Source organism: Mastomys coucha, unplaced genomic scaffold (assembly GCF_008632895.1).
Source record: "Mastomys coucha isolate ucsf_1 unplaced genomic scaffold, UCSF_Mcou_1 pScaffold22, whole genome shotgun sequence".
Lineage (NCBI taxonomy): Eukaryota > Metazoa > Chordata > Mammalia > Rodentia > Muridae > Mastomys > Mastomys coucha.
The window spans coordinates 100,274,358-100,294,118 of record NW_022196905.1 but is presented as its reverse complement, the minus strand read 5'-3'; the positions used below and the strand labels follow the sequence as shown (position 1 = coordinate 100,294,118).

General features: G+C 39.1%; 1 protein-coding gene across 9 annotated transcripts in view; it reads right to left on the bottom strand.

The window, feature by feature from the left end:
- LOC116068068 (BTB/POZ domain-containing protein 8) overlaps positions 1-19,761 on the bottom strand; it is an 87,151-nt gene continuing 67,390 nt past the window's right edge. For 5 of the 9 annotated variants that reach the window (XM_031337189.1, XM_031337192.1, XM_031337195.1 and 2 more), the window contains 9 exons: positions 17,459-17,641; positions 16,595-16,741; positions 15,611-15,740; positions 13,114-13,175; positions 8,878-9,553; positions 8,296-8,386; positions 7,691-7,830; positions 3,358-5,601; positions 1-2,123 (listed from right to left, as the gene is read on the bottom strand). In XM_031337189.1, coding sequence (XP_031193049.1) covers positions 1,654-2,123; positions 3,358-5,601; positions 7,691-7,830; positions 8,296-8,386; positions 8,878-9,553; positions 13,114-13,175; positions 15,611-15,740; positions 16,595-16,741; positions 17,459-17,641 — 4,143 coding nt within the window. In that variant the 3' untranslated portion in view covers positions 1-1,653. Of the gene's footprint in view, positions 2,124-3,357; positions 5,602-7,690; positions 7,831-8,295; positions 8,387-8,877; positions 9,554-9,594; positions 9,673-12,333; positions 12,901-13,113; positions 13,176-15,610; positions 15,741-16,594; positions 16,742-17,458; positions 17,642-19,761 lie in introns of those variants that run through there. The other 4 variants (XM_031337190.1, XM_031337191.1, XM_031337198.1 and 1 more) reach the window with 4 other exon arrangements.

The window sequence follows — 19,761 nt, the reverse complement described above, 5'->3', positions numbered from 1 at the left end:
TTGGGAATGAAGGCACACTTTAATTGTTATCAGATAGACATTTTCATACTACAAATGTTTCAATGTGTCAACGGTTGTTCACAGCTTCATGAGAAAATAGTGTTTTGTGTAGTAGAAATAACAGCAAGTTGGAATTAAGAAATAATGTATCATACTCCATAAATTAGCTGTAGGACCTTTTCATTCTTATGGCCACAAAAGCCTTCCTTTTACATTTAAAGAGACTGGTCTAATCTTTAAATTTCTACCCAGCTTTAAAATATAAAGTGTGTGTGTGTTCATATTTCAATGTCTTTCTTACATTTTCCTGCCCTACACTAGAACTGCACTTTTTACTTAATTCTATTCACCTTCTATTGAGTGCTTACATCCAACACCTACTTATTTACCTATCGAGCTGAGCATAATAACTATGCCCTCAATGAGTAGTCCTGCAAGAGTGTCTAGCTTTTATAAAGGCATAGAACCAGGATTGGAGGGATAGCTCAGTGGGTAAAGGCACTTGCCAGCAAGCCTGATGGTCTGAGTTCAATCCCTGGGACTCTCATGGTAGACGGAGAGAACTGACTCTCACAGGTTGTCTACAAGTGTGCTGTAACACACATGCATACGCCTAACCACATAAACACCTACAAAATAAATTAATATAAAAAATTTAAAACCTTTTTAAAAATTCATGAGAAAGTTTTATGGTACAACAGATTAGTGCTTAAATGAAAACATAATTGTTGTTTTGAGACAAATAGTTTTGTATTAACCTGGTTGCTATTTTCCCATCACCTTAAAGGGATTCTCATTAGCATCTAAGATCCTACTGCTTATTCTCTTGTAGCATTGATTATCTGTTTTTCTTACAAAGCTACAGACTGAGGAGTCTGACAAAGGACATAAACAGACAAGAGGGAGCACACACCCACACTAGGACTCAGTCAGTTGCCTCATGCACTCTTTTTGGTTAATGCTGTATTAGCTTGGAGCAGTGCAGTTCCAAAGTATTCCTACCATGGCATGCAAGACAAAGTGACTGTTAGAGCCCCACAGACACAACAGTTCCCACGTGCCTTTGAAGAGAGCATATGCCTACCCCTGACCGAACCAGAAAAGCCCAACTTCTCTTAGTTTATTAGCAGTATGGCTGAAACTCAAGGTGCACTCACCTCTCCACGTCCTAGTCCTGAAATGCTGGGAAAGCTGGGATCCCTTTGTGTGCCCAGCTGCAACACTCACCTGAGAGTCTAAATGTTATTCACAGACTGATTCTGTATAGTACACACTCACACAGTAAGTTTATTGTTAAATTATTATGGTACTATACAGGGTCAAGAGTAAGGGAGTTGATCTACTTGTGTACTGACATGGAAATTCTTGAATAAATGAACAAATTATTAGGTAGGGAAGAAAACTGTAGCAAAGACTTTCTTTAGCCTCCTAATCTAATTGATGTAGAAAACATGCTCATAAATTTAGAAAAACATTTTCAAAATATGAGACATCATATTAATAAATAAGCTATATTTACCTCAATAAATTAAAAGACTCCATAAATTTTAAGGACAGTCTATATTTGGCTAACTAAATTATAATTTAAATATAAAGTAGGCATCAGAAATCCAGGGGTGGCGTAGTCTAACTCTTTCCCAACTGTTGAGATTCCTAATGCTGAGTTTCCAGTTCCAGGATTGTCCACTCCCCTTGAGGCGAACGATCTGTGGAAGAAACACTAGCCATGCTAGCACTTGTTGTTGAATCATCAAGTGGGGATGACAGTTCACTGCACCTGTCCCAAGGGTCAGAGTGTGCTGAGCCCTGAGGTTTCGTGCTATCTCGAGCTAAGAGGAGTGTCTGGTTGATTAAATACTGGGCTAAGCTTAGGTCTTCAGGCAGAGAGCTTGTGACATTTAAGTTTGCATCTTGTTCAGAAAGCAGCTGCCTCAGCAGTGTCCAGTCCTGCTTTGCAAAGCGCTGCTCGTCTTCAGAGCCCCTGTCTGGGACATGGGTTTCTGACTCCACTTTCTGCTCACACGCTGCTGTTAGAGACATCTCATATATTGGAGAGAGGGTTTTTGAAGGCCGGTGGTCATACATGGAGGTTTGTGCCATTGTATCACAATCATCTATGTCTCCTGAAATAATTCACAATACTACACAATGTAAAAATTGCATGTCGACACCCCTCAGAGTTTTGTAGAACAATATTAACACAATATGACAATATTAGCTCCTCTCAAAAAAAAAAAAAACACTAGATGGAAAAAATAATACTTTTACAAAATTGACAAAATTTTTGAGGCATTTTATTTTTTTGTGTTAAAAAATTCAAGGGTAATGTTTAGCAGCAAAATCAATGTAGGTAACTAACAATAATTTTCCATATTTTAATTTGAAAACTTAGAATACAGAAAATAACAAATTATTTAAAATAAATATCAAAGTACACACAAATCTAATTCACTACAATAGTAACTCAAGGAAGAAAAAAAAGACAGTTATCTAAAGTTATCTATAAAGTAACTTGGCTTCATAGGTTCTGGGATAAGTACACTGTATCTAAAGTCTTATTTGTATATTGCACATGCAAAGGAGGATGCAAACCAGGACAAACAAACAAAAAATACAACTTTGGAAGATCTCCTACTTTTATAATTTTACTGAATAGGGATTTCTGGTCAATATTTTTTTTAAATTATGATACATAATACTCAACCAGCTACTATTGCATATTTAAGTCATTAGTCTGAATTATTGAAAGAAAGACATAAACACAATTAGACAAAAATTATCTTAGCACATGAAATAAGCCTAGACTTTGTCATATACTGTCATTGCTTCTAAATATAATTGCTTAGGAAACTCATCTCTTCACTTGAAAATCTTAGAGTAGAATTATATTGATCCTAAGAAAGTTTTAGTCTCTGTAAAATGCATATAAGTTATAATAATTAACCTAATTAAAATAGTTTAGTGCTTTTCAGTAATACTACTATGGTTATTGCACAGCCCTCATTGATCTATACTAGCAAGTCCATAAATCTTATCCAATGTAAAGTAAAACTTCCCATAGTCAAGAATGTTTACATTAAATCAGACATGATAATTGAAATGACACCAAACTAAGTCCTTGTCTTTTCCAGGTAAGATCTAACATGTTATCTGTGTGTAATAAACAAGCTTTCCCACTACATGCTAATTATTCATTAAGATTTTAAACAAATAATAAATAATGAATAGCTAGCTCATTTTCATATTATTAATAAATTTAAGTTCTCATGTAAAAGTTGAAACTGTAGCCTAAATATTCTACCTAAAATATAAGATCCAGGGTACGGATAACTTTAAACTTCTATTTCTGTACATTACCTGAAAACACAGCATTATTAGCTCTCTTGGGAGGTGTGCAATGGTTCTCTTTCACTGGGCCTTCCTGAGGCAGCAGCTGGCTGGGACAGGGGTCTAGAGATTTCATTGAGCTGATCTTTGGTATGTTGGAGCTGAGTTCTCTCTGATGGAGTTCCAGATGACATGGCCGTTCTTGAGACTTGGTGTCCCCATCCATGTATGTGCTGTGCTGCTGAAAGTCATGAGCTGCCTCACGTTTACTAGTTACTTCTTCTGGAAAGATCTGTTGGCTTCTTCTGGGCAGGACATCCAAGCTGGTCTTTTGCTCTGTTGACACACACTGTTTATCTTGTCTTGAGAAGTCTTTGCTCCTAGGACTCAGGAGGAAGCCTTCATTTTTATATCCACCATTGCCTTTATTGTGTTTATGCTCTGCAGTAGTAGCTTCATTTTCTTTAAAAAATCTAGAGTAGCCTGTCCTTCCATGATGCTCATAAGAAACACCATCAAAAACATCAGAAGGAGAAAGAGAATCTAGGGAGGGCTGAGAGGGGGCGTGGCCTTCACCTTCATCAGATCCCACTTCTTCACACTCATCTACCGAGAGCAACACTGACCTTCTAAACTTCTTAGTTGCAGAAAACTCACGACTTTCATGTTCAGTTCCATCTTCAAAAGCTAAGTTAATTATTCCCTGAATGTGCTGAGTACCTGAGTTGGACAGAGAGGAATTTTCCCCAACATTTTCTGCTTCAGATCTTTCATCTTCTGTTTCATCTGCTGAAGAAGAAACCTGGTCTACTTCCTGAGCAGACGGGATGCTACTACCCCGAGGAGCGCTTCCCTTCTCTCTGGGATGGACTATTGTAGATGGAGACCAAGGTTCTGACTTCTTCCTAGGGATCTCGTCATCACTTGCCGAGTGGATCTGGAGGTCACCTCCACCCTGCTTTCTCACTCTTACTTCAGTTCTGAGGTCACCTTCGTGCACCTTCAGTTCTTCAGGGGTGCTGGTGTCGCTGCTGCTTCTCCCAAGGAAGTCATGGCACAGCGCTGTGCTGCACTTGGAGATGCCTCTGTCGTGTGAGCCCTCATCATCCTGAGAGCCGCCAGCATCATAGTCTTCTGAGCGGGGCTTTATGTCATCTGAAGATGTGCTAGCACTGCCAGTGTCTGATTCTGGACTCTCTCTTTGATGTGTGGCACTGGCATTCAACCCCCAGGGGCCCATGAATGGAGCTTCTGGAGTTTCTGATGTTTCCATATTTTTATAATTTTTTTCTGATGGTTGTCCCAAAAGACATTTGGAGGAAACAGCTGAGGTGACTGTAGCACATTCGCCGTCCTCTGCAGCACAGCCGTCAGGTAACTGTTGGGTTTGAGCTGCTAGCTCTTCTACGTGAACTGTGAGTCTTCTGTCATCGTGAGCAGAGTTTAGGGAACTACGTGTCCCTTCAGGAACACGCAGTAAAGCTTTCCCGTCCACGCAATTCATACTTGGTTCAGTGTCTGTGGTTTTTCTCCCTGTCTGTCTGTCTCTATCTGATAAGTAGACTCGCTCTGCATTTGCTGAGTCTGAATCATGAACTGTGTTAGAGTTTATCAAGTTTTCATTTGGATTTGAAATCACAGATTTCAGAGCAGTGATGTTCCTACAGTTTGGATTCCCGTTGCACTGACTCGAGTCTTTGTAAGCGGATGTGTGACTTTGCTCTATGCCAGTCAGTTCTGACCTCAGCTCACGTTTCACTGAATTACCCAGGGTTGACCTATCTTGGCATGCTAGCTCCAGTCTCTTTTTCTCTTGACTGCCTAATGGGCTTTGTGGCTGAGGCCTGCAGGGTGTCTGGGATGCTTCAGGACCACTGGTGTCACAAGCAAGGGTAACCAGGGAGTCGTGAGGCCTCTGTTTAAAGACATGGTTCCTGATGTCACTCACACCATGAAGCACGCTTTTCTGTGTGGCGGCTACCTCAGGTTTGGAAGGTCGTTGAGAAGCCTGACTTTGCAGCATAACTTGTGCAGGAAGCACTTTTTGTTTTGAATCTTTATTGTTCACAGTTCCACCTTTCTTGGGCTGACTTGGGTTTTTAGGCATTAGTACCAGTTTTGTATTAACCTTCTGCAAAGTTGCATGTCCTTGCTTGACAATTTTTCTCTTAGGTATTTGCTTATCTGTTCCATGCCTCAAGCTTGTTACATTTTCATCAGACTGCCTTGAAGAGACTGAAGATTTTACAGAGTGTGGTGATTCTCCTTGGGATCCTAAGAAAGTTCAGAAAAGCAAAGTACTCTCAAATTCTAAGGTGAAATTTAATGTTTTCAAATCACTGTAAAGAAAATAAAATCAATAAAGCAACCAAAGGGAAACATCTAATATTGACAGTCAAAAAATAAACAATGATAGAGTGAGAAAAAAACAAATATTTTAAATATAGAGGAACTATTTTATGATCTTACTAAAAACCCTTAAAGAGAATTTCTTTTCACCAAGAACCTTCATTGTTGTGCCAAAATTGGATTTACATAAATATCCAACAGCAGAAAATCTGATTTTCTTATATCAAAGCAACAAGAAAGGTCTTCTCTTTGAAGTTTTCATTTTTTGGGGGTGGGGTGGGGAAATAAAGAAAACACCAGAGCCAAAAAGAAGAACTAACCTAAAAACAAATGGACATTTGCTGAAATTATTCGTTTCTCTTCAAACTGGAATAAACTTATATTGGATGATTATGGTTCTAGATTATTAGGGCTAACAACCCAGATCTGCAGTGTGAACCAGATCATTGGCTACAAGAGATTCAGAATTAAAATTCCATTTATGCATTCTGGTTAAAGTCTTAGAAATAAAATTTGGGGCACTCAAATCTGCCAACCCCAATTATCAACTTTTTGTTCTGTGTGTGTTTGGGGGTACAGGGAATTCAAGAGACCTGTGAAAGACAAGCAAGCACTCCACCACTGAGATACCCAGGTCTTAGAAACCATTTATATCGCATTTCTAATTGTTACTACAATATGAGTAATTTCATCTGCCTTGATTTTTAATTGACTTTCAGTATTAATTCATCATGCAAATCAATATTATTTTGAGCCAGGCAGTGGGGGCGCACGCCTTTAATGCCAGCACTTGGGAGGCAAAGGCAGGCAGATTTCTGAGTTCAAGGCCAGCCTGCTCTACAAAGTGAGTTCCAGGACAGCTAGGGCTATACAGAGAAACCCTGTCTCGAAAAAAATAAAAATAAATAAATAAATAAATAAATAAATAAATAAATAAAAATTAAAAAAATTAAAAATCAAAAGAAGAGATTATTTTGAGGGTTTGATAAACTGCTCTTACACATGAGTGCTTAATACATAAGAAATAAATGTGTGTGTGCTTGTGGTATGTGGCTGTGTGCACACACACATATGAGCATGCCAGAGGTCAATCTCAGTTTGTGTGTGTGTGCATGCTTGTGTGACGATGTGTGTAATGTACATGTGTGCATGACAGAGAACAACTCCTCAGAAGCCACACACTGTTCTTTTTGAGACAGTCTCTTCTTAGGACTTGGGCCTCACTGAAGAGGCTGGCTTGCTGTTGGTGATCTTTCCATCCACCTCTGCCTCCCCAGTACTGAGATTCTAAGTGTGCTCCACTACACTTGGCTTTTCCCCTAACCTTCATGTACCAAGCCAGATCCTCAGTTCCCTTCCTTTCTTCCTGTCCTCCTTCTCTTACTTTTTATTTTGAGATAGTTTCATGTAGCCAGGACTGGCTTGTACTCACTATACAGATCATGTACTACAGGTACTCACTATACAGATCAAAGGTGCCCTTGCTTTTATATCCCCAGTGAAGGACTACAGGCATGTGCCTCTAAGCTCAGAAAGAAAGGAATGTTTAAAATTGGCTGTTACATGCACATTATAGAATCTAATCAGTATTGATTTTTCTTGCAACACCGAGGGAACAGCTGCATGGGGACAAGCTCTGGAGGAACACCCTCTCCACACAGCTGCTCAGCTCCTGCTGTTCTTTAACAACTCTTCAGTACTGGCTTCACAAACATAACTCCTCTAGTCATCAAGGAAACTTTCAAGAAACCTAGGCATGCTCTACAAGAGGAGCAGAAGTGGAGACCAGTCAATGACTCCTTTAAATTTATCTCCATGAAGGACAGGACAACCCAAATCAATCTCCTAACACCAAAATGTCTATCTAAAAACCATGGAACTTTACCTCAGGAGTACGAGACACCTGCACAGTAAGTAGTGTCCTATCTTGCTTATATGCAATGGCAGTCTGGCTGGATCTTGGCTTGTCCAGTTGATACAGGCCCCAGAACACTTAGGGCCACTGCAGCTTTACCTTGAGTTTGAGCCAGGGTGGGAGGGGTGTTCTTTGTCCGTGGCTGAGCTGCTGTGTATCCATTGCTGCTCCCTCTTTTCTTCGCAGCTGTCTGTGGCGCTGAATCACTAAGTCCTTTGCCATTCCCTCTTTTTATTACACTAAGAAGAACGATTGCGCTTAGTGACACTCCAAAACATGAACTTACAAACACCAGCGTACAACTATAACCATATATGATCACATATACCTGTGTATGACCACAACCATATACGATTACATATTTTGTTTCTTCAACATATCTCTTGATATGTTGATGTATCTCTTGAAGAGATAGAAACATATCTCTTCTGAAAATAGAGATACCTATGTTCATAAACCTTCAAGTTTTGAAAGAGTTGGATAATATACAATAAGTCACAATGCATAACTTCACATGCCATTAAGTATAGCTAAGAAACTTTTACATTTTTTCATTTTATATAAATATGAAATAAGAAAGTTTAAAAATATAATTTCATAAATATGTTTAAACAACAAAAAATCTTTTAAAGCATTTAGCTAAAAATGAGTATATAAATAGCTTGCAGAGAGAGTGCGTGAAACCAAGTTGAACAGAGTCCCACCTGCTATTCACGTGAGGGCCTTGCTCATGAATAAAGCTCTTTTTATTTGCTGTTCCACAGGTAACTCTTGAAACTGGTCGAGACTTTACTGCTATAACAAATTAAATGTACAGGTTAGACACTAAAAAACAAGTGCTGATATGGGAGAGAACACATTCCCTCAGTTTGAACATATCCATATAAAACACATTTTAGCACTTAACAGTAAGTAAAGCATGCCAGGATCATCTAGGAACTTGTAAGCATTTGGAGCGACTGAACACTAAGGCCCCAGGGCCAGGGACACAGCTTATTTAGTGGAGTGCCTGCTTGGCACCATCTCTAGCATTACATAAAGCAAGCATGATGGATATAGCTGTAGTCTTAGCACCTGGGAGGCAGAGACAGGAGGGTCAGAGGGTCAGAGGCACAACAGTCTCCTGAGCCATGGCGCAGGTCAAAGACCAGCGTGGGCTGCTGGAGAGGACTTATCTCAAATAAACCTTTGCAGTGCTAGCTGCTGGTGTAGATTGCCTGTCTAACTGTATAGAACCATGCCCCCCTCCACACACACACCAACAAAATAAGAGTGCTGAAACCCACCTCTAGTTGACATTACTCCATTGTTCACCATCTGTCCTGGGGAATCACTAACGTATGGTTTCTCATCACAAGACTTGTCTTCTAATGATCCGTTTTCCTTTGTCTCATCCACAGAGCCCATGGAAGCCAGAAGCTCCGTGCTGGAATTTGTAGATCTGCTGGAGGGTCCTACAGTGGTGGGGCATATGGAATCTTTCCCTCTCAGTGTTGGCAAAGGCTTGGCTCTGCCTTGCACATTCGGGTTAGCAGTGAGCACCTTGGGCCTGGCCCCTGTGGTCTCTCCTTCTTGGTTCTGGACTCCTTTTCCATGTACTGGGTCCTTCCACCCAGTTGCTGCCACTCTTGCTGGTCTTCCCACAACTGAGGAGGACAGACCTTCTACCTTTGTATGATCACTGTTTTCTGTTTGGGGCTTTACTGTAGCTTTAGACTTTCCAGAGACATGCTTTCCTCCAGTTTTCATCTCTTTCATAACTTTGGACATTTTTGTACTGTCACCATGCTTGGACACCTTATTTATACTGTTTCTGTTAGAGCTTGATGCATGTCCTGACGCTCCCAGTCCATCAGATCTCATCTTCTGATTAGCAGAGAGATACGTCCGATGCGGTTTTTTGTTATTTTCTGTCCAAGGTTTTATCTTTATAACATCAATGTCAGAGCCTTGTCTCCTTTGCTAAAGAAGAAAGGAAGGGTAGTGACACTTGAGGGCTTCTGCAGCCCTTTCTCAGGGCCCATCATTTCAATCCATCCTTACAAATAACCTTTTGAAACAGCTCCTGCAGCTGGCTTCAACTGTTAGGTAAGAAACTGTGTATTAAAGCACTCATGTGACTTATCCAAGGTCACACGCCTGCAAAGGACAGAGCTGAGACTTGAACTTATGATATAGTCATCTAATTGTAAGCTGAGGGATATTATAAAAATTTTCATCAAAAATTCTTTAACTCTGGGAACCCTTTTTAAAACAAAATGACAAAAGCGTCTAGAAACACAACATGTACACTTGAAAAGTTTAGGTTAAAAAAAAAAATCCTAGATGACAGGACAGCTTTGGTCATCTAGAGGTTCTAGAGGAAAAGGCATCCCAACGAGAGCTGAGCAGGAGAAAGGTGGAGGGGACACGAGGGCACCTCCATCAGAAGGGGGCAGCGATGCTAAAGCAGTTGGGAATCTTAGAATAAAATATAAACACATACATCAACTCATGGAATGCTGACCTCCCCCACCTTGGCAAAGGTGTGTAGGACTACAGCCAGAACTTGTGTTGCTTTACCTTTCATAATTAAATCCTTTCTATCCCATAACACATTGGGAGTACAACAAAGTGTTTGTAACCGCTGTTAAGTTAAGCATGTAGTGATGTTTAGTTCAAGGCAGAGTTTATAAATATGGAAGGCTTCCAATATATTAAAAAAATTGACTCAGATAACACACACATGCATGGATGCATGGAAGTATATAAGGCAATAAATAAAGGCTAAATTTAGGCAAAAGCAAGGTATAGTGATAACAGAATCAATACATTATTGTCCTAGCTTTGAGTTAATGGGGCTGGGATAGTGTGAAAATTTTAAGCATATTTGGCTTTAGATTATGTATGTCTGTAGTGTGGAAAATGTTTTCCTTCAGAATGGTGTTCCAGAATTCTAAATCTTGTAAATGTTTTCCTTCAGAATGGTGTTCCAGAATTCTAAATCTTGTAAAAATCTTGTAAATTTCCTCCTTTTTTATTTTCATGACTTGAAACATAATCCTCTACCCCATCCCCACCACTTTGGTTTTCAAGGCAGGGTTTCTCTGTGTAGCCTTGGCTGTCCTAGAACTCACTCTGTAGACCTCAGTACCACAGAGATCCACCTTCTTCCACTCACAAGTGCTGGAATTGAAGGTGTGTACCACTGCCTGGAATAGTTCTCTATTTTTAACACAACTTAGCAAGCTTCTCTGTAAGGCCTCTTCCTGTGCTTAAAACTGACCTCACTTAGCTTACTGTATCCTTGTGTACTTTGAACTATCATGTGGTGTATAAAATTAACGTATTATATGAGATAAATCCATGCTTTAGAAACTTCACATTAAGTGGTGGCACATGATAAGGATCTGGACTTATATCTGCAGAGTTTATACACATTTCTTATAAGTCACAGCCAACTGTGTGTGTGGGTGGGGGGTCACCATAGCCTATTGACAAAAATGAGAAAAGGGGACCAAGCTTCTAAAAGGAAACCAATTTTTGAAACCTTCTCTGTTTTAATGAGTACTTCATGCTATGTAGTGTAGTTGGCCTTGAGTTTATAATCCTCCAGCCTCAGTCTCCCTAGAGTTGGGATTACTGATGTACACTACCACGCTGAGTTTGTTAATGCAATAAGAAGACAAAACAGGGAGGTGGTGGCACACACCTTTAATCCCAGCACTTGGGAGGCAGAGGCAGGCGGATTTCTGAGTTCAAGGCCAGCCTGGTCTACAGAGTGAGTTCCAGGACAGCCAGGGCTACACAGAGAAACCCTGTCTCGAAAAAAAAAAAAAAAAAAAAAAAAAAAAAAAAAAAAAAAAAAAAAAGAAAAGAAAAGAAGACAAAACAGCACAACGAGTCACCGAGTACCTAGTGCCCAGAATTAACAATTACCAGCACAGGGTCAGTTTTTTGTTTGTACCCACTCCTCACTTTATTTTGAAACAAGCAACAACAATTAGAATGTTTTGTATCTTGCTGTATAGGAAGAAAAGCAGGTCTGGCTTGTGGCTCAGTAGTAGGACAATGCCTACCTCAGCATGGTGTGGATTCCCATCACAGCAAACAAAATAAAACAAAACAAATAAACATCACAACCCAGTTGAGGATAGTAGGAAAACACATGTGCTTGCACACACATGGAGCAGGTTGTGAGGAATTATAGGGCACACTGAGCAGGGCTAGGAGGAGCCTAGAGGTTTCCACATTCATAGAGCTGGAAATGTTATCTTGTGAAGAGTTCACAAGAGTTTTTTGTTTGTCTTTATTTTTGTTTTGCTTTAAGGAGGGTTTCATTAGCCAGGGCTGGCTTGGACCCAGCACCCAGGTGCTGCAGGTTACACTAGGACACTAGGCAAAGGGCCCTTCACAGCAGAGATTCTTGGCCCATGTAAGCTGCACTCTCAACTTCCAGGGCTGTGTGGCCTGTGACTCTCAGTTAGATGCTAGATGGTGTAAGGGCTCATGATACACAAGAGTACTCTGAAACACTCCAGAAAACAAACCCTCCACAGTCTGGGTTTCCAATCAGAGATATGCAGGCCCTGAAGCCTCCTGCTTTAAGCCAAGAGAGCTATGTCCTGGCCGCAGGAGTAGTGGTTCCTACCTAGTGGGCGATAAGAAGGAAGAAAACAGGATTCTCTGCCAAACTTTCAAGGGCAATATGTTCTTTACATTCTAAATCAGAACACTGAATGATTGAGTCCACAGCATCACTGGAATATGCATAAATTAGTATAATTTTGTACTTATATATTTTATTGATTACATGAATAGCTATATAACAACATTTGGAAGGAAGAAAATATATTTCAGGCTATAATAAAATCATCAAATCATTTTTAAAAAAGGAAAAGTAGCAGAATAAACATCTCAATCTTTTTAAGAATGGAGTGCAGTCACCTTAGTATATGGCTTTATTGCACAGTGGATCTCAAAACCCGAGAAGCTTGCTGTGCTGTAATCACTGGAAACTTGCTGTGCTGTAGTCACTGGAAGGCAGTCTTTTTATGTACCTGAGACCAAACCCTCGAGCCCAGGGCATTACTGCTTACCAGTTATAAATACTTGACTACTTTTGATACTATATGAAAGTATACCAAACAAATTTAAAAATAAAGTACACTGTGTTCTTAACTCCACTTGCTTCTTTTCCCCCTGCAAAGTGAAACTTGGAACAATGAGCCTTCTCTTGTGACCAGGCTGGCTGACTAAAGGCAGGCACCGAACTGAATCCTAGATGCCTTAACAATTCCTCGTTTACGGGAACAGCACCAATATTTTATCTGCCAAAAAGAATTTCAAGGAAATAAAAAAGGCATATATTTCCCATGCCAAATGAATTTGGGACATCAACATCATTTAAAATGTATATATTAAATGCTCAGTTGTTATTTCCTCTTAAAATAGATTTACTTGATAAAAAATGAATCTTGAATTGTAAAATAATAAATTTGTATTGTGTTCTCATTGGCGCCTGTGCAATGCTAGAAGTATACCTGAGAGCTGGTGAGCACAGGCTTCCTGCCAAGCTTGCGGTCATCACCTTTGTCAAGTGCAGCTGTAAACAAAGAATATAAGAAACATTATTATCAGCAGAGAAGTACAGGATAATGCTATAGAGAAGCCAGGAGGAAAGGCTATATTTTGATAGAAATTAAAAAACAAACAAACAACAAACAAAACACTTGAATCCAAAGAAGAACAAACTATTTACCATCACATTTTAGAATAAAAATACTTCAATCTTATTCTCTGGTCCAGAAAAGTTCTTAAAGCTCATAAATGAAAATGTAAAATTACATACATTCATTTAAATAATTCTGAATTTTCACAAGCTGTAAAATTTTAAATTACCAGCTTTATTTAGTTTCTAAATGTCAAAACAATTAATATTTTATAAACAAATTTAATATGAAAAATATCCAATTACTCTAAGTATACTCTGCTGAAATTAAAAATAATTTCTAGTTTTACAGATTGATTATAGGATTGTACAAAGAAACGAGAAACAGATGTTGTTCTCACTGAAAACAATGCAGGAAGCAACCTTGCAAGTCATCTCTTTCTTACTGGAGCTAAATAAAAATTCACTTTATAAGTTAAGTTTATTTAGGAATTATTTAGAAACTCATGTTTGCCGGGCAGTGGTGGTGCACGCCTTTAATCCCAGCACTTGGGAGAGGCAGGCGGATTTCTGAGTTCGAGGCCAGCCTGGTCTACAGAGTGAGTTCCAGGACAGCCAGGGCTACACAGAGAAACCCTGTACCAAAAAAAAAAAAAAAGAAACTCATGTTTACCCACTTAAAACTAGCTAGAACTGGAATGGCACCAGAAAGGTATATGGAATGATGTGATTCAGGGTAGAATCCAATTCAGATTTTCAAGGTTTATAGGGTTTGAAGTTTGAAGTTTTACTTTGAAGAAGGAATTTATTTGCACATGTAATTTCTTAAATATATATGTGTGTGTATATAGATACACACACACACACACATATATATTTAAGAAAACAGCTTATCAAACACCTTCTACAGTCTCTGTTCCATAGGATACATGCTGTATGGCAGAGCAAAAAACCCTCAAGATGGCAAGGACTGATTTGTAGCAGTCAAATGACGGCATAAAAACACACAGAAATTAATAAAAATTCTCGAGTCAGTACCTCAGTAAGAACCTCAGAATGTTAGAACAAAGGTGACCCAAGGCAGTGATTATACATGAGTCAGGATTCCTTAAAGTTCAACATGTTTGCAATTTGAGACTTATCCTAATGCAGCCTAATAACACGGGAAGTACAGTGGCTAACCACACCACCTGGCAGTTTGTGCAGGTGTGTAAGCATGGGCAAACATACGAATTTCTAATTGCTACTATGAAAGATTACAGAACACCAGAATGCAAGTTTGTTGTGAATTCTTCTAAAAAGGAGAAAAACAAAGTTTGCTGCCAATCAGAAGCAAACTCAAAGGACGCCTGCTGAAGGGGGCCGACCTTTGCTTCTTCACATTCACAGACTGTGACGGAAAAGCTCACATCTGAAACCAGTTCAGAAAAGTCAAGGAAAGTGCTCAACTTCTAAAGATGTGATGATTTTTATTACACGAATAAAGGAATATGTTTGAAAACTGTTGTTTAAATTAATTACATCTAGTTGCTTTACTAAGCAGGCCTAACCATGAATACATCACTTATGAATTTAACATAGCTGACGTATAATTTATCATACATGGCTTCCATGTTTTAGAGCACTAAAATGTTTATTACATAAAATATAGTCTTTTAGTTTAAAAAAGAAAAAGTAGAGCTGCTGAACATGGCAGTTATTTCTGAGGCACCTGCTTTAACCTAAAAATAGTCATGAGGCCATTTTAGTTCCACACCCTCAGAATTCTATTTCAATATTTTAAAGCACACACACTTTCTGCTAGACATACATCTTTTGTTTAATGCTAATGTTTCAAATGGCTCCTAGTAAATGTCAGAGATCATTGTTTGGCTCCTGAGGGACCCTCTGCAATAGCATACACTGCATCCCTGAACCAATCGATTGTGAAATAAAGGCATCTAATCTTGGCACAAGAGCAAGGAAAGGCTCTCGTGAAAAAGATGGAAAGCTTTAGTAAAATGAGTCTTCAAAGGGAGGAAGTACGCTTGGTGGTCTGACTGTAGACACTATGTCCTTTTACTTTAAGCTCCCACAAATAAAGATGCTTGTATTTATTCTTTAAGCAAATGCGACTGGAATATTATAGCTAGTATATAGGAGGATTAAAAATTGACAATTGCATACAAAGGAAATAAGTTTCATTTTCTAAGGACAGCACAGGAAACACGGTTTCTCCAAGCTGCCTAACACATTGCTAGCTTTGGGTAGCACTCCATTGCTGAACAGAAGCTCACAAATGCTAATTAACTAGCATTCAGAATGCCTTCAAACTCTCTGCTCTCACAAAGATCATCATCTGAGAATAAAAACCTGAAAGAACAACATACCTGCTTGGATCTTCTGCTGATCATCTGTGTGCATCAGTTTCCAGCTTTCGGTGTGGCGAACAGCATAGACAGACTGAACCAGGAAGGTCCACAGCTTATCACGCACAGCTTGGATCCTGCACGTAAAACCCTGTGTTCCAGTGACAAATCAGCAGCTGGTGAGCCGCATTGTCATAGCAACCAGTCATTATCCCTTCCCGAATCTACTTACTCCTAAGCTACATCAATGATGTCATCAGTTACATTGCTAAGATCACTGAGTACATGCTATTTATGAAGGCTTACTCATTAACAGAATTTTATGGTGAACACGAAGCTAAATGATACTCTTTAAACTACATGTGATTTTAAAAAAAAAAATCAATGGGTTTTTATGAATACCTTCTTCCTAAACCTTTTCATATCAACTATGACATTACAAGGTCAAATACTCTATAATAATAATAAATTTAATGAAACATTTTATCATTCTTGTAGAATAAAAATGCCAATAATTCATAATTATCTTATTGTCACTGATTAATTGCATTTAAAAATAAATGATATTTATATTTTTATTTTTCCTACTCAATCTAATTTAAAAATAAGATTTATTTTGAAAAAAAAAAAAGAAATTACTAGTACCATAAAAGGCACTAATGATTAAAGTAACTAAAATATATACTTTATACATACAAGTTACTGTAGTTATCAGAGAAAAATACCAAAGTTGCATTGTGCTAGATAATACTGCTAAGTCCCAAGCTATACTTAGAATTAAAGAGCCAAACTGCCAAATTCTAAACTTTTATTAAATGCTAATTTAAAGGCAAACATAACTGATAAAAATTTTGTTAGTAAATATTCCAAATATATATAAGAAGTTGTATCAAGCCCAAGGTGTCCAGTACCTAACTTCAATGGCTTGTGTGACATTTAAAACTGCATGTACAACTTAAAATCTTAAACATTTCTAATATTACATATGTTAATGAGTTTTATTACATTCAGTACCATTTCCTTTGTACTTTCAGAATTCAGTAATGTGTCCAGAGCCATAAGGAGGGAGCAACTGTTTTCAGCAGTAATATTGTCTTCAATTGCTTTAAAAATTTTGTCCAACAGATGAGCTGTGCTGCTCATTGCTTGTGACTACAAAACACAGAATTTGACACTTAATGAAATACATGTAAAACACATGAGAAATAGAGTCTAGTGTGACAGCAGTGAAGCTGCCATGGTGGCTATGTAACATCACCTGAAACAGTAGCCGCTCTTCCATGTTTTCTGGAAAAACTGCATGGGCACGATCACTCCCCACTCCATGCACATACACGTACAAACGCATACACACAGAACTACACACATGTATAACACATGCACACAAACATGCACACACACATGCAAATGTACACACACACACACAGAGGCACACCACACAAATATGTTTTCAAATAGGGTTTTCAAAAGCTAATACAGCCTTAACCATAGAACAAAAAATGAAGACTGCATCTTCATCCAGTGACTAATTTTAGAGAAAGTGGCTCCTTATGAAGATGGAATTTTCAAGAGCCATTATCTTTACAACCTGGTCCTGTAAAGTGCAGCCATGGTTACTGAGAGCTAGAGCTGCCTGAGGCACACTGTGCCTTGCCAGGGCATGCAGCCTGCCCTCCTGCCTTCTCCTCTGTGAGCCAGAGCATCCTGTCCACCACTGCTTCAAATCTGCTGCAAATCTGCCATCTGCTGTGGAGTTTACTCAAGCCAGAATAATTTAACCAAAGGCAACCTGACTTTAAAAATGCTTATGCAATTAAAACAAAAACTCAAAGATGGGACCAAGCAGAGCATCCATTCTAGACATAGTACCTGCAAGAGAAGACTGAAGTTCTCACTCTCAATGATCTGAGAGAAGTTTTGTACAATAAACTTCACACACTCTTCTTGGAGCTGAGACGCCATCGACAGGGCTGCTTCTGTCCACTTTACTCTGGGTAAACCCATGACCAGCCTGTCACTTTCCATCAGAAGAAAAGCAGCATTCCCATGATTCTAGAATATTGCAAATATTTGGAAAAATTAGCTGGTATTCATAACTAACTTCCTAAACTATTATAAACTAACTTTCTAAGCAAATCAAATCCTTTTGATTTCTTGGGTGTTTCTTGTAAAAAACAAAATTGTGGGTAACTATTACCTTTGTCATCTGACCAACAGAGGACAGCACAGAGTGAGTCAGCAGCCAGCTGCCAGCTCCTTGTAGCAACAGGATCATCTTAGAGAATATCAGCTGAAGGCTCAGACAGTCAACTCACAGCAGTTTTAGAAATGACAAATTATAGTTCTAAGCTATTCAATTGTGGGAAGGGTTTCTCGCACAGCAATCAATAGAAGACCACATATTTAACATGGACATTCTCGAAAATACTGAGAATTTAACCAAGGTATTGTTTTGCCTGATCTTTACACAGACACCACATTCTTTCTGAATCTATCCCTTTCCTTTAAGCTCTTAACTGAAACAAAATTATTCAAATATGAACATAACATATGTGTGCTCAACGTCTGCTTTTGCTCACTGCTGTACTGTAGGGCCTACTACTACTGGGTCAATACAGAAACTTTGTCATTACTGGATTTCTACTATGACCAGACACTGAGGTTATATAATAATTTTTGTGATATTTTACATTTAACCCTTAAACATTAAACATTAATGTTTAATTCTATTACTTTTAACAATACTTCATTAAAATGCTTAATATTTCAACTGTCTTAACTGAGTAAACACTGTTAGGTTGGAAAGAAGGTCCAGTGGTTAGGGCACTTGTCTCTCTTGCAAAGGAACTGGTCCAACACCCAGATGGTGGTTCATAAATATCCATTACTCCAGTTCCAAAGGCTCTGGTACCATCTTCTGATCATCACAGCAACATACACACATGCACACGCACACACAGTATAGCCAGGTCACAAACATGCTACAGTGCTATAGTATCAATCTCCTGCCCCTGTCAGCTTGGCACCTGAATGTAATTCTGTGGACTGTGCTTTATTCCCTAGTGGAAAGAGTAAGTCATACTGCTTCCTAAAACGACATATATACATACATACAACATGCTAACCCTTTTCTTGAAGAAAAAGCAAATGTCAAGTTCTGTGTTTCTCAGTGTGTAATCCTCACTACTCTTCAAACAGATTCAGTTCTCAGGGCCTAGAACAAATATGAAGCCACAAAGTAAACTGGTACCAGCTTGTCCTGGATGGTAGGGCAACAAGGTCATAGGTGAAAATTAAGACATCTGTAGATGTAACACATTTTCTGTATCCATTCCTCTGTTGAGGGACATCTGGGTTGTTTCCAGTTTCTGGCTATTATAAGTAAGGCTGCTATGAACACAGTGGAGCATGTGTCCTTATTACATGTTGGAGCATCTTCTGGGTATATGCCCAGGAGTGGTATAGCTGGGTCCTCTGGTAGTACTATGTCCAATTTCCGGAGGAACCGCTAAACTGATTTTCAGAGTGGTTGTACCAGCTTGCAATCCCACCAGCAATGAAGGAGTGTTCCTCTTTCTCCACAACCTTGCCAGCATCTGCTGTCACCCAAGTTTTGTATCCTAGCCATTCTAACTGTGTGAGGTGCAATCTCAGGGTTGTTTTGATTTGCATTTCTCTGATGACTAAGGATGTTGAACATTTCTTTAGGTGCTTCTCAGCCATTCAGTATTTGTCAGTTGAGAATTCTTTATTTAGCTCTGTACGCCATTTCTTAATAGGATTATTTGGTTCTTTGGAGTCTAACTTCTTGAGTTCTTTGTACATATTGGACATTAGCCTTCTATCAGATACAGGATTGGTAATGATCTTTTCCCAATTTGTAGGTTGCCGTTTTGTCCTATTGAAAGGGTCTTTTGGGGCTGGCGAGATGGCTCAGCAGGTAAGAGCACTGATTGCTCTTCCGAAGGTCCTGAGTTCGGATCCTAGCAACCACATGGTGGTTCACAACCATCTATAATGGGATCTGATGTCCTCTTTTGGTGTGTCTGAAGACAGCTACAGTGAATTACACCAGAGCGAGCGGGGCTGGAGCGGGTGGAGCCGGCAGAGGTCCTGAGTTCAATTCCCAGCAGCCACACACATGATAGCTCATGGCCTTCTGTACAGCTACA